The sequence below is a fragment of the Amphiprion ocellaris genome, chromosome 23, assembly GCF_022539595.1.
Source record: "Amphiprion ocellaris isolate individual 3 ecotype Okinawa chromosome 23, ASM2253959v1, whole genome shotgun sequence".
Classification (NCBI taxonomy): Eukaryota; Metazoa; Chordata; class Actinopteri; family Pomacentridae; genus Amphiprion; species Amphiprion ocellaris.
Window position 1 is genome coordinate 6,975,498 of NC_072788.1, and position 21,295 is coordinate 6,996,792.

The window sequence follows — 21,295 nt, forward strand, 5'->3', positions numbered from 1 at the left end:
TTCATGTATCTGCAAACTTTTTGGAGAGACTTGCCATTATTTCATAGTGAAATTGGTGACTGCTGATCACATGGACAAAGAAAAGACCTTCTGGAGGAAAGTTCTGTGGTCAGATGAAACTAAAATGGAGCTGCTGTTTTGTCACAATGACCACAAATATGTCTGGAGAGGAGAAGGTGAGCCCTTCAGCCTCAAGAACACCAAACCTACTATGAAGCATGGTGGTGGTAGTATTATGCCTTGTGGCATCACCCAGAAGGTTGAGTCTTGGGTGCATTTGGGTGTTCCAACAAGGCCATGACCCCAAAGACACATCAAAAATGGTGAAAAAATGGCTAAATTAAGGTTTAAGACTAGCTTTCACCAGGTTCTAGACCCTTATCCTGATTTAAACCCAACCAAGAACCACTAGACTGTGATGAAGAAACAAGTCAGTATCAGAAAGCCCGTGTTGTTTAAATGTACCAATTTTGTTAAGAGGAGTAGTCAAACATACAACCAGAAGCTTGTGGATGGCTACTAAAAGCACCCAGTGGAGGTGAAAATAGCCAAGAAACATTTAACCAAATATTGCATTACTGTATGTATATTTTGGACCCAACAGATTTTGTCATATTTCCAAAAATTAAGTTCTTTTATAACTTCTAATAAATTTGTCAAAGAACCAAAATGGATGATTGTTTTTTTGTGATAAAAATACATGAATTTGAATGATTCCATCATAGAAAATTCAGAGTGTTTGGAAACAACACTGCCACGATATATATAGTCTTGACAAGTGTATGTAAACTTTGTGTTGATTTATTGTCAAAGTGTGACACACTGTGGAAGTCCAGATACATGACAACATGAAGAGGATCCCTGCTGTCATTGGAACTTTTGGGATCCATCTATTCATCATGTTGTATTTAACCAGCATGACATGTTAGAAGAACAGAGAGGTACTGTGGATAAAGATTACTCTGATCCTGCGGTGTTTTTTGCAGCTGGATAAGAGCTGATGGACTTCATTTAATTAATGTTTGTATTTTGTGCTCCACTGTCTGTGAAATAAATTAATAGAAACAGAATATAAATTGGCAGTAGAGTTCCAGCTCTACCTCTGATTATTTCTAGATTATGATGGATTACATCTAATGTAACACACTGAGTCCTTGCAAAATGTTTGGCTTTTACACTGACCGGTTCCTCATCATCAAAAAGACACCCTAAGACAAAATAAAGTCTAAATTTTTTTTAGAAAGCAGGTTCTTTGTCTTACCTTTTAGCAACTGGAGCAAAAATTGACAACTCTTTTGGAGCATTTATCCAGTAGGAAGTAATTACGTGAGAGGGCACTTCTAGGAAATCCATCCATCCATCCATCAGCTTTGTCCATTACAGAATCGTGGAGTGCTGAAGTCTATCCCAGCGGATATTGGGCAAAGGGGAGAGTAAAACCTGGACACAATCCATCACAGGACTAACACAAAGAAACAGGCCAACACTCACACCTCCAGCCAATTTAGAATCACCAATTAACAAACCATGCATGTCTTAGGACTGTGTGAGGAAGCACAAAGCTACAGAGACAACATGCAAACTCCACACAGAAAGGCCCCAGAACCTGCCAAAAAAAATGCTCTTAAGTGCTTTTACTACTTAAAAAGACACACTAATTCAAGTTGTACTCCAAAACATGAAACACGGTTCACTGGATGTTCATGCCTGGTAATCAATGAGCTCTAAACTAGTGAGTGCCTCCAGCTGTGTTCCAGCTGCTCTGTGTCCTCACAAGGTTTTACTGCTGGAGTCTAAAAATCAAAAGCAAAAAGCAATATACATAAAAATTGAGGCATTTCTGGTGGAATGTCAGATTGCACCATTCAATAAGTTTAGTCTAGCATAAAAATATAAAAGAGGAAATCTTATAGAAGTGCACATATGTAAGATTTGCAACTTCTGGCAAGAGTTTCCAGGCTTGCTGAGCTAATCAACTGAGTGTAGACCTACAGACATGTGATCAATCTTCTAATCTAATTCTTGCCAAGAAATCTTAACAGCAGCTGTATATTCATAAAGTCAAACCACAAAAGCACGTGAGAAGAAAAGTGGATTCTTGAGGCGCCCACATTCCCCCACACCCAGGTGTGCACCAGACAGTATGACAGCAGGACAACAGCAACTTTTAAATGTTTTATTACAAAACAACATGACAAAAACATCTTTATGTTGAATCCACACACACAAAATGAGGTGATGGTGGCTTTGAGTCTGGCACGGTCCATTCTTCAAGACTGGAATGAATTTCCCATCCTCTGAAAGTCCTTTTCCTTCTACTTCAGTGATGGTAAATGTGAACGGTGACAGATGTGGGCAGCTGTCAGTTTCTTGCATCTGCTGTGCACCTTCCACACTGACTCAGATCTGATAGATAACCTTCTATCTGTGAGCCTCCTCACCTCTGCAGCAGTGTGGGCAGGAATAGCCCCATCACAGTGACCATCTGAAGACTGCAGAGGGTTCAGAGTTCTTCAGTCGCTCTGGTGGAAGCCCAGGACTGATGCAGTCTGACTGGGCCGTCTATGGCTCAGCGGTCCTTTGGTGCCTTTGGACCCATCAGGGTTTGGGATTTGAGTGGTGTGTCAGAGAGAGAAATACAAACAGCAAGAGACAGAGAGGTGCTGCAAGAAAAGTGCACTTTTGCTTTGCAGTGCCATCAGGAAGTGAATGAGAGCGAACAACAAGAAAACAAGTCAAGGAGAACAACAATATGGCTTTTCCATGTCTACACATGTAGACATTTCATCTTTGATTCTTGGTAATATTTCAAATGCAGGATAAACCCGCTCACTTTCATGTTCACAGTCAATTCCAGACTGCTTATATTTACATTTTATATTTACATCTGACACATTTATTCAGCTGTGGCTCTCATCCTGATGACCCACAATAAGTAGTTGTTCCCAACACTGCTTCATGTTCTCTCCATCCGTAACAGGTCTCTCTCACATGCTTAGACACTAAACTTATATTTCTCATAAATCTCTGTCGTCTCTCTTCATGCCACAGCTCCCAGTCAAAGGCATTTGGCAGTAGCCACTTTTTTTTCCAGTAGCATTCAGTACATTTGGAGGATGAAAAATGGTGCAATCAGCAGTATGTGTTTCATATCGAACTTTCTTCACACTTAGCCAGTGGTGCTGATGATTTATACATGGGAAAGCTGCTGAGCTCCTCCTCTAGTTTTTTCATTCCCTCCCCCATCCCATCCCTCAGCCCCTCGTCCACCTCGTCCCCCTCCCCTGACTCCCTCTCTCCCCCCTCTGGCCTCACCCTCTCCCGCTCCCCCGTCCTTCCATCCAGCAAGTCTGCAGCTAAAATCTCCGAGGCGAACTTCAGCCCGCTGCTGCTCGTGTTGCAGTTGGCGTACAGGGAGTTGCCGTGGCCGTTGCTGGGGTTGCTGCTAATCAGGGTGCCGCTGTAGCTGTTGCCATGGTGACCACCGTTACCCTGGTTGCTGAGGAGCGTGGTCGTCGTGGTTGAGGTCGTGGTCCCGTTCCGTTTCTCCGTCAGCCGGAAGCCCTCGGACATCAGGCTGGCGCTGCTGGGGGACTGTGGAGTGGCCGAGGAGCCCAGCAAGTCCCGCCCCTTCTCCGATGACAGCGAATTATCCGGCAGGTGGTGGCCTTGGCGAGAAATGCTACGACGGCGGGTCACAAAGTAGAGGAGGAACACGCCAAAGAGAAAACCGCAGAAGAAGAAGAGGATGTAGATGGCGAGGACTTGGCGACCGCCGGATGCTGCTACCGTTCCTCCAGCAGTGGGGTCCTCTAGTGTGAGCTGATAGGCTGCTCTGCGGCAGGGGGTGGGCTCTCTGATGCCTGGTCCTGCCTCCTGACGACACAGAAAAGGAGTCATTTTCATCTACAACCTGTTTTTCCTTGTGAAAGATAAAAAGCAGTGAGTTTTCTGTCCGTGTACCTGACACGTGCAGACGTATTTTCCCAGACTGTCCTTGGTGACAGTCACCTCCAGGTCAGAGTGGTGCTGCCTGGTGTGTCTGTCGGGGGGATGTTCCCAGCTACAGGGCCGTGGAGACAGCTGCACACATGGCAACAAGAGGCGCAAACCCAAAGACACCCGCAGCTCCCTGATGGACGGAGCGCAACGGCCTGCAGGAGAGAAGTGAAGCAGCTGAATAACAGAGAAACAGAACTGTTCCAAGTTCAACATAGCCAGGCTTTGTCTGACTAAACAGAAAACCCCAGTCAGAGATCACAGCAGGCTTACTGCTTCAGAATCTGTGCTCGTTCACATAAATAAAAAAAATGTAAAATGTGTCTTGTGACTCCACACAAAGCCTACTTCAGTCAAGAGGAACACCTACTACAACAGAAATCATGCTACTGCAAACAATATAAGACAGGAATGCTGAAAGAAAATTGTTAATCACGTGTTAATATATTAATTTTGATGCTTATTTCTAATGTGTCAGCTCCACATTAACGCTCTTAAACTTTAAACCTCATACATTAAAACATGATATTGAAGTCTTAAGTCTGATACTGTCTCATAATGCAAGATATTACTTTAAATTCAGGTCAGATCAAAGTGAAATTAGTGTTACTGCCTGGATATGATCTGTGATAAATACTAAACACTAATTCCTCCCACATTCTGTGTCCTGAGTGTGAGTGGACGTAGACTACGCTGCCCAGGCTGCAGGACGCAGAGGAGGAAGTCCTCCTTTGTCCCTAGGGCTGTCCAGGTCTTAATTCAGCTCAGCAGACTTTTTAAAATGTATTTTAACACATGCATTCTTTTAACATAGCAATTAAGAGCACCTTACTGTCTCAGACATCAGGAACAAAATGCACTTTAAAATTAACAGCACCTCCAATGTTCTTTTTAATGTTGTTTTGTCTTTTTGTGTGTAATTGTGTGTCTTGCTTGGCTGTCCTTTTTTAAGCTGCTGCATGCCCTTTAAATTGCCCCTTGGGGACAAATAAAGTTATTTGAATTGAATTGAACAGACTAATAGATTTTCTCATCTGTCTTCTATCAGCTGCAGTACCAGCAGCTAGACAGCAAATCTGGACCAATCATAAAAACATAATTATGCAATTTCTGCATCATGAACTCAATTTATGTCGGGCTCCTGTGTGTGAAATTGTAACTTCACGACTTCCTAATGTGTTATTATTAACATACAGCTCAGCAGGTTTGCAGATAGAACATATTCCTTCAGCTGAGAATCTGCATTCCTCCCAGAGGATCATTAGGGAATGAATTAATGAAAGGGAGACGCTTCTTACAGTTGATTCAAATCTGAAACTATAAGCAGAACCTCCTTCAGAGCAGATTAGCTGAGCAGCATAATTTAAGGTTAAAAGAGAGTCATCGTCATAACACTGAACGCTCTGGTTTTAAGCTCAACGTACCTCTCTGAACCACTAATCTCCCTTCATAGGTATAACATCTGCAATCATGTTACACTGATTTAAAACGTTTAGAAAACTGTGATCTACAAATTAAATTATAAATACACATTTGCATACACTTACCCTCTTCTGCATGACACTTTCTCAGGGCATCGTCCACCATATCACCTGGACCAGGCCTGGACAGGCACAAAATCACAACAGATGTGTTAATTTCTGAATCATTCTGAGATTTGACTTTGGCTCTACTGACCTGAGGATTGTATTTTCATCATTTTGTGGATTTGGATGACTTTCTTCAACCATATTACTTTCATGTCTCCACTGCTTTACAAATATGTGCAGGTCTAACTACAATCGTGTTCAGTATCAGAGGATTAGCACACTTTAATAAAACTAGGTCAGTTTCTGCACAACAACAAGCCATTTTATAACCCGATACAGCTGCTGTCTGCCTTTCAGCTTCATTTTTGGACATCTTCCAGTTCATTGTGATATTCCTGTAGTACTCACTCGGCTTTTGCGGGCCTGCAGGCTTTCTCCTCTGCGCTCCACTCGCAGTCCAGGCCTCTGGCTCTGGCACAAACCTCACAGCTCGGATACAGAGAGCAGCCTTTAGTCTGGACACGAGCCAGAGACAGAGGGCTGCCCACCAGAGCCCGGCCCTGGAAACACAGGGAACATTTCCAGTCACTGACAAATAAAAACTGAGCTTTTGCAGGAACTGTAGATGAATATATGCATAGCTGTGTGTGGAGTACAGATGCATGTGCCCTACCTGGTGCAGTAATATGTTGTTAACAGGCTCCTGTGATGTGAACAGAGGGATCTCCTGCAGTAAGGTGGCATTCTGGCCCACTACTGCCACCCAGTGGAGCTCCCCACGGTCTGCAACAAAACGCAGAAACAGTCAGACATTGATTTTTTTTTTTTTTTTTTTTGTTAATTTGGTTTTATTTTGCCATCAAGTTTCAGAGCAGATCTCCAAAGTGTTCTGCGCTCTTCTTTTATTTTCACATCTGCCTTCCTCTCTCCTCACCTGTTCCAAGATGCAGCACTGCTCCCCTCCTCTCCTCTGTCAGAGTTACAGCCAGCTTGGTGTATCTCACTCCCTTCCTGACCAGCACAGGTGCTGCAGTGACACTGTTCTCCATCAGAGGATGATCCCTCACGAATGTCAGCACCTTGTCGGGAAGTTTCAGGGAGGACTCGAATCCTTCGGCCTTTAATGCGTTGTTTAAACACTAAAATGAAGGAGAAAAATGCTGCGTCTCAGTCATTGCGGGGAAAGAAGTACAACAAAAGGAAGTGTGTTAAGTTTGAGTAGCGATAGAAAAGGTGGGACGTGGTTTAGTACCTGTCCAGGCCTCGGTGTGGGGACGGGTTCAGGGTTGATCCATGTCTCGCAGGTTTTCTTCAGCTCTTTAAAGGGACCGTCCAGCACTTTGCTGATGTCAGACAGACTGAAAACACACACAGCTGACAACTCTTCACGCTCCCTGGAAGAAAGAGAAGAAAAGTTACAGCTTAGTGGTGAAATTGTTGCTTTTGGAAGGAAAAAAAATGGAAAAAGTCACATCAAGAGTTGACTTCTGAAGATGTTTAATAATAAAGTAGTAGTTTTCTGTTTTGGAAACGTATATTTTCCTTCCTGCAGATATTCCTCATAAGCAGTACAGTAAATATGAAGTTACAGCCAAGAAATAGCTTTTTTTTAAGCTTTTCTTAAAATTCTTACACAAAACGTTTTTCGCCTCAATGAAAACAGTGCAGCCACAATTAGAAGTAGAGAACTCAAAAATCTGTTTTGTGCATTACAACAAAGTCATAAAGTCAGAAATATAAATAAAAAATAAACCATTTAAAAATTATTTTTGATTACTTATTTGACTATTTAAAACTGAAAAATTCTTTATACTTTTTGTCATTTTGTGTAAACACTGCCTGCCGTTCAGCCGAGAGGTGCCTCGATTGCAGCTGAGTCACTAATGATAAAAGTTATTTAAAACTTTTTTAAACTAAATACATTTAAAGCAAATATTTTTTGGCAAATGTTAAAATGATACATGCAGAATGAAGCCATATCAACAAAAAAAATCACATTTTTAAGCTTCAGTTTGGTTCAGTTTCCAATCAAATGGCATTTCAGTTTTTCAAGAAACATTGGAAGAGTTGAAAATACAAAAAAATCCTCCTTTTGTCACAGTTTCTAACTCCAAGAAATAAAAATAAAATACGTCTCTCAAACACATGAGTAGGTTTTGTGACTCACAAGGTTTAATACCTCAACATGATTTGTATTTTGATTTTATTTTCTATTTATTGTTTGTAGTTACTGCATTCAGGGATAATATATATTTTTGGTACTTGATGATTCTAGTTACTTATTATTGCATCTTAATGAGAAAAAGTTCAATCTTGTTGCGTAGCTCTCAGTACGAATCTTTATCATTCCCTTAGTATCACTAAGCTATCAACAATTGTGTAAATTTTACTTCTCCTGCACCAAAGTTTTTAGCTGAAACTCTACTGTGTCTGTTTTTCCAGAAAGAGGACATGTCATTTTAAAAACAACATGTCTACATGCTCTATTCAGTCAATGCACAGTCACAATATGTGGAGGGAAACTTAAATTTGATGTTTAAAACCTGTTACTGATAGAACCATCTCTCTGCTCTTCACTCTTCTGACGCTCAAATAACATTTTTTTTTTTTTTTTGCAGTAATAAAACACTACATTTTCAATACTGCAACATGACATAAGGTAGAAGCTCTGGTTTCGTTGCTTCCTCCTCAGCTTACCACTGGGAGGTGAACAGTCCATAGAAGTGTGTGCTGCTGGGGTCGCCCGGAGTGTGTTGCATGGTGAAGACGTCAGTGAGGATGTTGTAGCGCTGGCCGCTGGGTTTGTCCTCACACACGAGCTGCGCCTTGAGAAAAGTAGTCCAACGTCGCTGCAGAGTCTTCATCCCTCCCACGTCCGACTGAACAGACAGAGACGGATAAGACGAACATGAGGGTCGAAGCACATCGAGGAATCTGTCAGTCATCCAATCAAGAGACGCCGTGTTACCTTGCAGACCCGCGCCACTCTGGGCACTTTGACTTTGGTGTAGAGGTCGTACTCTTTGGCCACCTCGGTGAAGAAGAAGTAGATTTTGTCGTCGTCTCCCGTCGGGTTGTTGTCTGCGGTCTCCTCGATGAAGGCCGAGCTGACGAACTCTGGGTCTGCACACGAACACACAACTTTACTCGCACCTAGCGGTGAAAGCCTTGTGTTAGCGTGTGTGAATGTGTGTGTGAGTCTCACCGCTGAGCCAGTTGATGGATCGTTCGGTTCGGATGCGTTCCTGCTCGGAGCCCGTCGCCCGGGAGATGTCGAAGAGGGTTCCCAGGAAGTTACTGGTGGCTGCCGTGTACAAGGTCCCACCTAGACAGAGGAGCGTTTTATTTACTTCTTATTTACTTCTTATGGGAAATACAGTAAAAGGTCGACATGCTGATCTACCAGAAAACAAGTCCATTAATCAGTCAATAATCCAGAGGCACTGACCCGCCATAACAGCTGTGTAATGCTGACTGGGCTCAAAGGGACACTTGCCCTTCCCCGTCTCCATCTTCACCCCGCCATCCTCAGCTTTCTCCAGGGTGAAGGAGGAGACCTCCTGCAGGACGACAAGGAGAGAGGAGTTAAAATGACAACAATAATGGTAAATATGCAATTTCTTACAGTACAAAAACTCACCTTGGTGTCTGTTCGATATTGTGCTTTTTGCTAAGTTGCGCTACTTAAATTTCTCCATAATTGACTCTAATTATTCTCTCCCACGCCTGACATTCACAGAACAGACAGTCTTTTAGTAATTACTGTGAAAAAGTGAGCAACTAAGGTTCTAGAAAAACTTCAAATGTGAATAAATTCACTGCAGTGGGCGAACGACTGTCTGCTGTTATGGATGAGTGACGGGATCTTATCACAGATATTTATTCACAGTTATTGAACCATGAACTAAAGATATGGAACCAGTCGGTGAATATATACATGGAGAAGGTAAACACACAAACCAGGAAGACACACTGGGGGTCAAAGGCGTAGGTGCCGCACACATAGATGCGTCCATCTCCCAGAAACTCCAGCAGGCGGATGTAGTTGTTGCAGTCGACCTGCAGGGGGAGACAAACACACAGAAATAAAGAGAGGTTTTACATCCAGGTTCAATAGAATCTATATTTTATTTAAAAAAACAGTTAACATGACATGTAATGATATATGCAGTGTCTAAAATACATGTTGTGTTCAGATGGATCTGCAACAACACAAGAATAATATCTTCACTGTAGAATAAATATGTGCAGATGTGTATGTATACAGGTGTGTATGTATATATATGTGTGTAGATAGATAGATAGTTAGATAGATAGATAGATGTGTGCATCTGTGAATATATTTATATATACCTATTTATATATATATATATTTATTTATAGTTTTTTAACATATGTATTGGAATTGTTATTTATTTAGAACAATTTTTTTGTTTTTGTTTTTTTATCAGTCCGATGGCGAGCTTTTTGCATCGAAATTTCAGTCATGATGTGCACCAACTAGTGTATGTTCCGGTTGACAATACAGTGGCTATTCTATTCTATTCTATTCTATTCTATTCTATTCTATTCTATTCTATTCTATTCTGAATTTTACAAAATAGTACATTTTGGGATATAACTGTGTTACAAAATATGGAAAACATAAAATGAAAGCAACACAAAGCAACTCTACTGAACATAGCGCACAGTAGAACATAATGATGTCCAAAGGCTCAGCTTCACCACAAATATACTAAATTATGTCTCCCTCCAAAACCAAAAAATGTCATTGGTAGTAGATATCATGTGTTTTATCCATGACTCTATGTGATCCATTATTAACCACTCTGCTGTTTTTGGAGAAAGGTTGGAGGAGATTCTGAGAACGGCTCGACAATCAATGATTCTGACTGGAAATTGGAGACCTCCACTGCTGGGAGTGACACCTGAGATCCACCCACTGCTACCAGCAGAGACCACCCTCCCTGACTGACCCACACAGGCCTGACAGACCATCATTTCCATGCATATCTATACGAACCACACTAAAAGCACATGTGCTCCTTTTGTTGGTGTCAAAAAAGCAGATTATGGATGACATATTTTTTCACGCCCACTCTGTTTTTTTCCTCTTCGTATATTCAGTCAGCAGCTGTTATGGAAAAACACCCCCATGGTCCCGCCCCAGTAACCATGAAGCCATGACGCAGGCACTTTATTCAGCTGGTAGTGTGTGTGTGTGTGTGTGTGTGTGTGTGTGTGTGTCTGTATGTGTGTGTGCTCTGGATGAGCTCCAGGCCTGAGTCACCTCCTCCCAGAGACCTGAACACCTCTGATGCCCAGATCATGTCACCTAGATCAGCAGCCCTCCCCACCGGCCCCACGGCATGCTGGGACGTCCCCACGTGAGACGGACGCACAGAGCCAGAGAACGTGAGCTCAGGATGCTAACAATGGGATCAACTTGGGATTAGCTATTTCACTGGCCCAAATTAACCTCATTCATATGAATAAGCTTCATTCACAGTCTGGCGTGGGGCGGATCGAATGGCTCTGCTCTCTTCTGTCTGATTCGAATGAATTCTATTGTGTTCTTGGTGCTAATTATTCTCCTTAATGTTAAAAGCTTCCATGACTTCACTGTAGAAATTATACATCCTGACACGTAACTGCTAAAAGCTTTTCACGCTTACTGACATTTATCTACTGAAAGGAGGAGATGTATCACCCAGTTCCAGAGATGAGGCAGATGATTGGTGGAAATGTGCACCATTTAAAGACCAGCCTGGTGCCAAAAAGACTGACGTTTTTCTGCAGTGCTGACATGAAACTCCAGTGAAATCTCATCTCATTTATGATTTCAACATCCCTGATTTCCTGAGTTTGGTAACATCCTGTTTTTAGTAGCAAAGCGCTGAGTAAAGCTGCTAACCTGCCCAGATTTGTCCTTATGAGTGTGCAGATTTTGCATGATTCACACACAAACAGTCTCACTGCAAAAACTCAAAATCTTACCAAGTCTATTTGTCTTATTTTGAGTCAGAGTGTCTCATCCCACTTGATTTAAGATATATTCACTTAACAAGTGACACTTCAGCAAGATGGAGGGACTTGTTTTAACCCTCCTGTTGTCCTCATTTACAGGCACCAAAAAATATAGTTTCCTTGTCTGAAAAAAATCCAAAAATTCAGCAAAAAATCCCCCAAATTTCAAAAAATTTGCAAAACCTTCAGGAAGAAAATTCCAATAATTCTTTAAATGTTTCCCTTGAAAGTTTTATTTTTAAAAAATCCCCCAAATTTGGCCAGAAAATTCTTGTAATTATTTTCAAAAAATTAGTAAAAATCTTTTCTTTAAGAACATTCACATAAAAATCAACCAAAATCCAGCGAATTTCGCTGGATTTTGGTTGATTTTTATGTGAATGTTCTTAAGAAACATTTTTTTTCCACCAAAAAATGTTCAAAAATTTCCCAAAAATATTGAAAATGTGGACATCAGAAGTTTCACTGTGAAAATATATATTTTTTCCACATTTTTAAACTTTAAAACGGGTTAATTTTGACCCGCAGGACGACACGAGGGTTAAGACAATGCATCTTAAATATCTTGTTAAGTCAAACAATCTTGAAATTATCTGGTTTTGAGTTGAATTTTACAAGAAAACTCAAAATAAGTTTAATGCATCTCAAATTAGGAGGTTACATGAAAGCAAAAATCTATTTTTGAGTGAAAAACTGCTATTTTTTTTAAAGCATGTCTGCCTTATTTTAAGACACCTAAGCTTGACAAGCCTGGTAAACTACAGCTTAAAATCAATTTTCTCAGCTAATTTTAAGATCTCAATATTCTAAATATCGTATCTTATTTCAAGAAATCTTACCAAGCCATTTATCATTTGTTCTATTGGCAGATTTTTTCACTTATTTCAAGGTAAAAGTTCCTTGAAATAAGTTTTTTTTCTTGTTTTGAGAGGGGCATTTTTTCCAGTGCTCTTGTTGAGTCTCCTCCCCTCTCTCCCCCAGACTCACATGTAATCTTGTAATCGATGTCTTTGCAGAAAAAAAAACCCCAGCCCTGCTCTTTCCTGCCTTTCTCAGTCTCTCACCTCCTCACACTGGAAGGCAGCAAACCGTGCTGATAATGACTGCATAAAATGGGTCATAACTAATTGCACTTCCCTTCTGTTGAAACGCCGACCTTCCGTTGGCTTTGTTTGTCTTTTCATTTGACCTCGTTTCTCTGGACTGAGGCGTTAGTGGAGCATTATTGGGTCATTTGAGGGAATATTCTTTTTCCTCCAGAGCTCTATTTCAGTCTGGCACCGCATGTTAAAACCACCAAATCAGTAAAGTGTAACTCAACAAATGTGCAGTTGGTTTACTGTAAGCAGTTCGGTGGCGGCACAATGAGAGGTACAGCTTGAGTGTACAGTACGCTCTATTTAATCACTTTCCACAGACAGTTACTGGACATCTGTGACTTCACATACAGCCTCTCTTACTGTTTCTGCATCTCTACACACACACCCATCCCTGATGAAGTCTTGGCGTAAGTCCCAGAACTTCCCATCCGATGCCTAACAGCAAGGGGTTGTGAAAAACACACACAAATGTAGCACCAAATACATGCACAGCCACATGAAATCTCACAATTCAGATCATAATTAAAGGAGAGCTTTGGTGATTTTGGATAGTTTTTTCTCCCCTCAAATAACAAGTAGCAACCCCTGCTTTGTTGATATGAGGCTATGGAGCTCTTTCTAAATGAGAAATGCAATGTTTTTAGTAATTAAGAGTCATTTTCATGTGGATTTCTGCGACACAGAGGACTAAACTAACAAACTAAGCTTTGGAAACACTTGGTAGATGGATAAATTCATTGTTAGTTATCATCTTTTCATGGGATTTGCTGACAGTAGAGGGAGAGAGTAGCTTAAGACGCATCGTTTCAGCATTAACATTAGAATATGTGCTGGAAGTATGTGAGGCAAATGAACCTTAACACGTCAAGCTTCTGCTGCTTGACACAAAAAGAAAACTCTCATTTGCCACCACTAATCTACAAGAAAAGGCTGTCGGACAGAGCATCATTTACACCCATTTAAAGGCAGTGAGTTTGTTGACCATTCAAATTAGCCCTGCAGAGCTCAGGATGACAAATGCAAAGCCAGATCTGCATGTTGTACAAAACAAAAAACTCATTTCAATGGCTTTGCAAGTGTTACACCACATGAGAAAGGCCCCAAAAGGCTGTTTTTTTTTTTTTTACGTTATTTTTTTTTCACTGCCCCACAAAATCACCCCAATCACTCTAGAAGGATTAATTCTTCTCAAATGGAGTTATTTAAACCATCTGGTGAACATTCCAGCATGTGTTCATAACGGAATATATAATAGAAAAACTAAAATGTCATGTTTTTCACAGGATTTCAAGTGCCTCATTGCTTACTACCTGCCACAAAAAAGAAGGTTTTACTGACTGACAACATCTCAGTCCTATCTGGAGTTTTTTAAACAATAAAAATCACACCTATATTTACACAATATGCACTTTGATAAGCTGAGAAGCTCTGCGTGTCTATCAAGTGTGGTTAACCCTGTAAGACCCAATTATAGAAAAAAAAGAGCAAATACATACATGCATATATATATATATATATATATATATATATATATATATATATATATATATATGTATATATATATATATATATATATATATATATATATATATGTATATATATATATATATATATATATATATATATTAGAAAATCTAAAAAAAATGAAACTGATCTTGTATTTCTGCAGCAGTGGGTTTTACAGGTTTAAACGCAAAAAATGGCCAAAAACCATTAACAATTTTGTAATTTATATAGAAAAAATGCATAGAGAATACAGTATAGGCTAAACTTCGAAATATCACACATGTACAGTGACTTAAATCTGAAAACAGTATATCAGATTTACATAAATAAGACTATATTACTTAAACTGAAAAAATCACATTGAATTCCAGAAACATCCTAAAAATTAGCAGATTATTGCATATAAGGTATCAAGGTCCCTTTACAATAAAGTTAAAAACCACATCAAGGTAAAAACCTGTTAATTTACATTAAAAAAACAGAAAATCACCATTTACCCTCAGCGATTTGGGTTGAGATTTCACAGCTTTATAACTCATCGAAGCATTATGGAATCTACTGTTTATAGTTTGATGCTTTACTAATTTGAGTAAAAGCCTGCTAACATCATTATTATTTAAGCCTCAAAGGTCACATTAGTGCATCAGAGTAGTTTCAGAGCATTTAAATGGATCAGGATATATTACCCAGGCACCACTTAGACATCACTTTAGCAGTCGCTGTGCTTTCTAGGACTTTCCTGGGTTGCAGCCGGATTATTGCAAGACAGTAAATAATATGAGTCAGTGTAAATCAGACTTCCTGCGGGCATGAATGAGTGTCGGCGACGAGTTTCCCAACTGTCTGAGTTTAAAACAGCACTTTAGTGTTTGCATAAATCACAACCACTCATTATGTTTGAGCTGAATTGGACAAAAGAAGAAGGTGTGTGTGGGACGAAACACGCTCAGGTCTCACCTCTGTCTTTCCCTTTCCAACACAAGACCTCCTCTTGTCCTCTGGTACGTCCCAAACAATCTGGATGAAGTGAAAACAGAGAACAGAAAGAACTGGTTAGATCATCAGTAGCTGATTAGTAGTCAGTGTTAGAATCATCACCCGGAGTTCCTCTTTCTTCTTCTACATATACATGATCATCCTAAAGTTTGGGGTCACTTAGAAATGTCCTTATTTTTGAAAGAAAAGCAGTTTTTTCAATGAAGATAACATTAAATTAATCATAAATCCAGTCTAGACATTGCTAACGTGGTAAATGACTATTCTAGCTGGAAACAGCTGATTTTTAATGGAATATCTCCATAGGGGTACAGAGGAACATTTCCAGCAACCATCACTCCTGTGTTCTAATGCTACATTGTGTTAGCTAATGCTGTTGAAAGGATAATTGATGATTAGAAAACCCTTGTGCAGTTATGTTAGCACATGGATAAAAGTGTGAGAAGAAGAAGAAGAAGAAGAAGAAGAAATTCAGTTAAACTGCACTGAATGCATCAAGAGGAATGCTAAAAAATACAACCAGAAGCAGTGGACGGTGACCAAAAGCACCTAAATAAGGTGGAAAATGGCCGAAAAGGGACATTTAATCAAATATTAATGTTGTATGTGTATTTTTGACCCAGCAGATTTGGTCATATTTCCAGAAGACCTATAATAAATTTATGAAAGAACCAAAATGCCTGATTGGCTTTTGTGAAAAAGAAAAAAAAACCTCAAGACTGCCATTGATATACATGCTTTTTACAAGTGTATATAAACTTTGTTCATGAATATATGCACACATATATTAGTGAATGAGCCCAGAGAGTCCTAAATCTACAGTCTGTAAAATACAATTCTTTATCTTGTAAACATCCTATACATCTGTGGATCTAGCCCCAGTTTAAAAATTGGAAATGGACATCAAGAAGAGACCTTTTACGCCCAATTTGTATAAAAATTGGTTGTTTTTTATCATTTTAATCACTTTAATGTGAGTCAGCAGGAGGATGTGGACCCATTGAGAATAACTGACATGTGAAATGCAATAAATATGAGCAAAAAATACCTTTCTTGGCCGTTCGTTCAGTTTGTTGGTGTCCACAGCCAGTATGGCATCTCTGGCTCCGAGGAAGAGCATCCCAGTGGACCGATCCAGCAGGAAGGTGCTGAAGTTGGCGGCGCCCAGGAAGGTGTTTGGACCCAGAATGGTGTCTGTGGACCAAAAACACAGAGACGGTGAGTCAGGAGAGCAGCTAAAATAGATTCTAAAGGATGCACAAAACAAAACACAGCTGTTTGCTTCCTCCGTTACACATGTAGCTGTGAGACGGGATGAATCAAACACAAGAGCTTCTGAAGAGATAACAAGTTGAGGGGTGGAGGGATGAGAGTAGACGGGGGAGATGAGAGTCACCCTTGTTTCACCCTGAACTCTCACAAAATCAGAGCCACAGATTAACTCTTTAATCTCTCGGAGTCTTTATCATTCTTTTCCACTAAGCTTTTTCCCTTGTTTGTACAGTTAAAGGCACAACAAACCTCCATTCATGGCTCTGTTTCTTTTTATTTTCATCACTGCTGCTGAAACATCCTTCTAGATTATTATCTGTTTGCCTAAAATACACTGCAGAGGAGAAATGCAATAAACTAAATTATGCAGAACGATATCGGATAGTAAATGGATTCATCTTTTTCATAATACATCATGTATACTATCATCTATATTTGTGTCCCTAATCTCCAAACTATCACATGAATCAAATCCCCAAAGCTTTTGAATTGTGTTCCAGCTCTTGTTTGTTCTCTCAGTCAGTCACTCTCCCTCCTACTCTTTAGACTGGAGGACAAAGCGTGTGTGTGTGTGTGTGTGTGTGTGTGTGTGTGTGTGAGGAAAGTTTTGCAGTTTTTTTTAAGTCCTAACATGCTGACCTTTTTTCAGCTTCATGAAACAGAAACAGGCCAGAAATGTTCAAAAACAAAACAAAAAATGCATAAAACATTGAAGCACCTCTGTGATACATTGTGGGTGCCAAAAAGCCTTCTGCAGAGGAAACACCTGTACATCCTCACTCTTAGCTCCTCCTCTCCTCGAGATACATTTCAGGCATCGAGACATCCTTCTAGATGGCGCTATGATCACTTTCCAGCTCGTCTGTCTCTTTTGCTTTGGTGTGTGTAAAGATGAGCTTTAAGTCTCCCTGCTGAGCGTCAACCTTCACACCTCAGCAGCGTTTCAACCCCATTTTTCCACTTTTTGCCAGATCGTTCCCTCAGTCAGCGCGCTGCTCCTCAGCGTCACGGCTTTACTCAGTCCTTCTGATTCATTTTGTGTTTGTTTTGACTTGATCCCGTCCTCCTGCTCCCTCAGGTCCGCTGCCCCTCGGCCCTCGTTCCTCTCAGCTTCTCCAGCCAACCAGCTTGGCAGCAGCTCATCCTGCCAGACTCCACCAGCCTCGCTAATTCTCAGGACGTACCACAAACCTGTTCATATGCAGTTTTCCCTGTTGATCGTTACACACCTCAGCACACACTACAAACACAGACCGGGCTGCAGATACACAGATCTCATGACAGATTAACCGAGTAAAGCACAGGAAGTTAATTTAACCTCAACCGAACACGAGCAAAACAGTTATTACAGCTTATTCATTACCCACCGCAATTGCACAATTAAAGACTTGATGACTAATGACAGTAACGGAGCCGACACCCATGTTTGTGCTCAGGGCAGATATGGGCAAATGGCTTCATATAAAAGCTGCGTTCATTATCACTTAAACACATGCAAACATGAAATGAGAATCTGAATTAATTCAGACATTACTGAGGAAAGTCATTCTGGATATTATGAAGAAACAGGAAGTAGAAAAATGTCAGAGCAACAGCGTCTGCTTTAAATACAGTAGTATGTCCATAAAGAGCAGTGAAGGAAGGAAAGGCTGCATGGCTCTGGTGGCTGATCTGACAGCTGCTCTGAGGTGCAGCAGGTGAAAGAACAAAAACACAAGATCCAGGGAACCACGGAAAAAGCTGAGGCACCCTGTCCTCAGGTGAAGTAATATTATTAATGTATTCTTGGAGGCAAACAGACAAACGCACATCGACTAACAGCTGATAAACTGAGAAAGAAATAATATACTTTGTTTGTATAATATCAAGCAAGATCTTGTTGTTAGGTGTATTTAACTAAAGTCTCCAGCTCACTGCACCTTTACATCTACAATTTTAGGGGATCCATATGAACTACTTGTGTTTATATAAAAATGGTCAATATACTTCTGTCAGATTTTTTAAAATTCTTAAATATTGATGCCAGTATCAGCCTAAAAAATCAAGTGTATTAGATGACAATGTAAAAAAATTAATTGTGTAAAAAACAAACTTTGTAAAAAAAAAAAAAAAAAAAGTAAAATATAACGTTCAAAAAGTGTTAAAACTGTAAAAATAATCGGTAAAAGTATCATATTTTTAACTGACTTAAATATAGTTTAAAAAATGGTGATTTTACAGTCACATATTTTAAAAATAGAAATAACTATTTGTAAAAATATGAATTTTTAATGTGGAAATTAGAACAGTTTGTTTTGTTTTTTACAGTCAGCATGTAAAACAGTACCTTATTCTGTAATTTTTCTAGATATTATCCTTAATTTAACAAAACTGTAAAACTGTTTAAAAATAGTTTTATTAATGTATTTTTTCTTTGAAATAATAGCAAATATTTGGCAAAAATAATATTTTTAGCAGATTTAAATACAGTAAAAACCCATTTTTACAAACATTGTAAAATAATTTTTTTCCCTAAAAAAAGCAGATTTTTAAAAAATGTAGACATTATTTACAGTTTTGTAAACTTTTTCTGTGATAGATAATATAGGTAATATAACAGAACAGGAGAAATCAGTAAAATAACATTCAACGGTATTCCTGTAAAGAGCTGTTTTGCGCTCTCTAAATCATTTGATATAGCCTAATTTATCTTTGCTAAATACCATCACTGTGGTCACAAGCAACAATGACAAAAAAACTAAAGTTGTAACAACAACAAGTGTCTGAAATCACTACTAATTTACTATATATATTTATATATTGCACTACATTTACAGTCTGTCATTTTAGGCAGTTTATATACTTCATAGTGGCCTCAAAAATTCCCACAATTGAACAAAGAAAAAAGCAGCATCTGTGGTATTTTTTGCAATGTGATTCACAGCATTTTATAGAAAATAAAACTACAATTCACATTACTCCTGTCAGTGATTACAGAATATTACGGTGATTTAGTAGCATTCAAAATCTCAGTTTATTGTTTGCTACAGAAGAGTGAGTCTGTTATTCAGGGAGTGACTTCAGATTGTCAGTATCTATGTAAGGTTTGCTAACATTAGCTGGACTGTTATTAACTGTTGGTCATGACAGACAAAGACTGTAGCAGCAAAAACATGCATTAAATTGAACTGAAGGCAGCATTCTGCATGATTTTTTCATGTGTAAGAGGAAGACAGAGGTGTATCTTCTTTCACCGGTTGCATAGTCTCATTTTAGGATATTTATACTTACTTATACAAACACACAATCAGACACATGCATCCTCTGCTTAATTTTCAAGCATCAAAGCGTCTAAAAACTCCATTAATATTAAAGAAGAGATCAAACGACATTCTTCTGGACTTATTTTACTGACTTATTGATGCTGGAAATTAGAGAGAGGTAAAAAGAAGAAAGAACAAAGCACACACTGTATTATTCCACAGTGTATTTAACATATTTCTGTGCAACTAAAGACTGCACACGAACTACATGAAAGAAAAAAATCAGGAAAATCCATTGGGGGATCACAAATGGAGTTCAACCCTCATGTTTAAAGTGGTTTAAAGTTTGAACATGTGGAAAAATATATTTTTTTTCACAGTGAAACTTCTGATGTCCACATTTTCAACATTTTTGGGAAATCTTTGAACATCTTTTGGTGGATAAAAAGAAATGTTATAAATGTTTCTTAAGAACATTCACATAAAAATCAACCAAAATCCAACGAATTTCGCTGGATTTTGGTTGATTTTTATGTGAATGTTCTTAAAGAAAATATTAGAAGTTTTACTGATATATATGGAATCACTTTAGATATTTTTAGGATTTTTTTTGAAGATTTTTACTCTTTTTAAAAAAAATATTTCCAAGAATTTTCTTGCCAAATTTGGGGGATTTTTTAAAAAAAATAAAACTTTAATGGAAACTTTTAAGGAATTATTGGAATTTTCTTTCTAAAGGTTTTGCAAATTTTCAGAAATTTGGGGGATTTTTTTGCTGAATTTTGGGATTTTTTTCAGACAAGGAAACAATATTTTTTGGTGCCTGTAAATGAGAACTACAGGAGGGTTAAAGGAGCATGACCCCTAATTTGGCAGCTGTGGACTGACAGATTTAAACTGGTACAACCATCCTCTGTTTCTGCCACGCTGGATGGGACTCGCATCAGGATGCTCTGATAAACAGCACTCTGCACTGACAGGGTTTTCCACTTAGAGCCCATCTGCATGTCGGCTTGTGTTATTCTGTGAAATGCAAAAAAAAAAAAAAAGATGCAAACCTGCTGACATCTGCCTGTAACCGAATCACAGACATTCTCTCCTCCCCTGCCTCCATCCAGTCAGTCTGTGTCTGTTTCCTGTAACATTTCACATGAATGTCATTTCTCATTCACTAAGAAGCCATCTGTTCAGCCCAAAGCCTCCAGGCAGTAAAATAGCAAGAGTGGCTCTGATTTGCTCGCAGAGGGCCTGCACTTCCTGAAAAGCGGCCAATGCGAGGAAGCGCATTCAGACTGATACAACAGACAGAAGGCGACTCGCACAAACACACACATTTCTCATACAATACAACACAGCTGCTGATTCGATGCCCTTGATTAAAAGTTTTCGGCAGTGTGGTGTCCTTCTTTCACTTTTACACCCCGAGCTGGTGAAATAAACACTTGTCTCCTAAATCTGTCAATCAAAGGTGACTTCAAATGAAAGCTGAAGGAGATGAGAAGGGAGGCAATAAAACATTAGAGACCTCCCAGTCTCATTCGCTCAGCATTCGTGTTTTTGTCAATTTTGTCGCTTCTCTTCATCTGCTGTCTGTCTCCCTGCTGCCTCGCAGGATTAAAACTTC

General features: G+C 39.4%; 1 protein-coding gene across 1 annotated transcript in view; it reads right to left on the bottom strand.

The window, feature by feature from the left end:
• Positions 1 to 2,162: 2,162 nt before the first annotated feature.
• sema4f (sema domain, immunoglobulin domain (Ig), transmembrane domain (TM) and short cytoplasmic domain, (semaphorin) 4F) overlaps positions 2,163 to 21,295 on the bottom strand; it is a 67,105-nt gene continuing 47,972 nt past the window's right edge. The window contains exons 2-15 of the mRNA XM_023297224.3: positions 16,206 to 16,351; positions 15,119 to 15,178; positions 9,489 to 9,587; positions 8,977 to 9,088; positions 8,734 to 8,853; positions 8,497 to 8,651; positions 8,226 to 8,407; positions 6,781 to 6,922; positions 6,463 to 6,667; positions 6,202 to 6,311; positions 5,937 to 6,088; positions 5,547 to 5,602; positions 3,964 to 4,154; positions 2,163 to 3,876 (exon numbers count right to left, since the gene is read on the bottom strand). Coding sequence (XP_023152992.2) covers positions 3,148 to 3,876; positions 3,964 to 4,154; positions 5,547 to 5,602; positions 5,937 to 6,088; positions 6,202 to 6,311; positions 6,463 to 6,667; positions 6,781 to 6,922; positions 8,226 to 8,407; positions 8,497 to 8,651; positions 8,734 to 8,853; positions 8,977 to 9,088; positions 9,489 to 9,587; positions 15,119 to 15,178; positions 16,206 to 16,351 — 2,459 coding nt within the window. The 3' untranslated portion in view covers positions 2,163 to 3,147. The remainder of the gene's footprint in view (positions 3,877 to 3,963; positions 4,155 to 5,546; positions 5,603 to 5,936; positions 6,089 to 6,201; positions 6,312 to 6,462; positions 6,668 to 6,780; positions 6,923 to 8,225; positions 8,408 to 8,496; positions 8,652 to 8,733; positions 8,854 to 8,976; positions 9,089 to 9,488; positions 9,588 to 15,118; positions 15,179 to 16,205; positions 16,352 to 21,295) is intronic.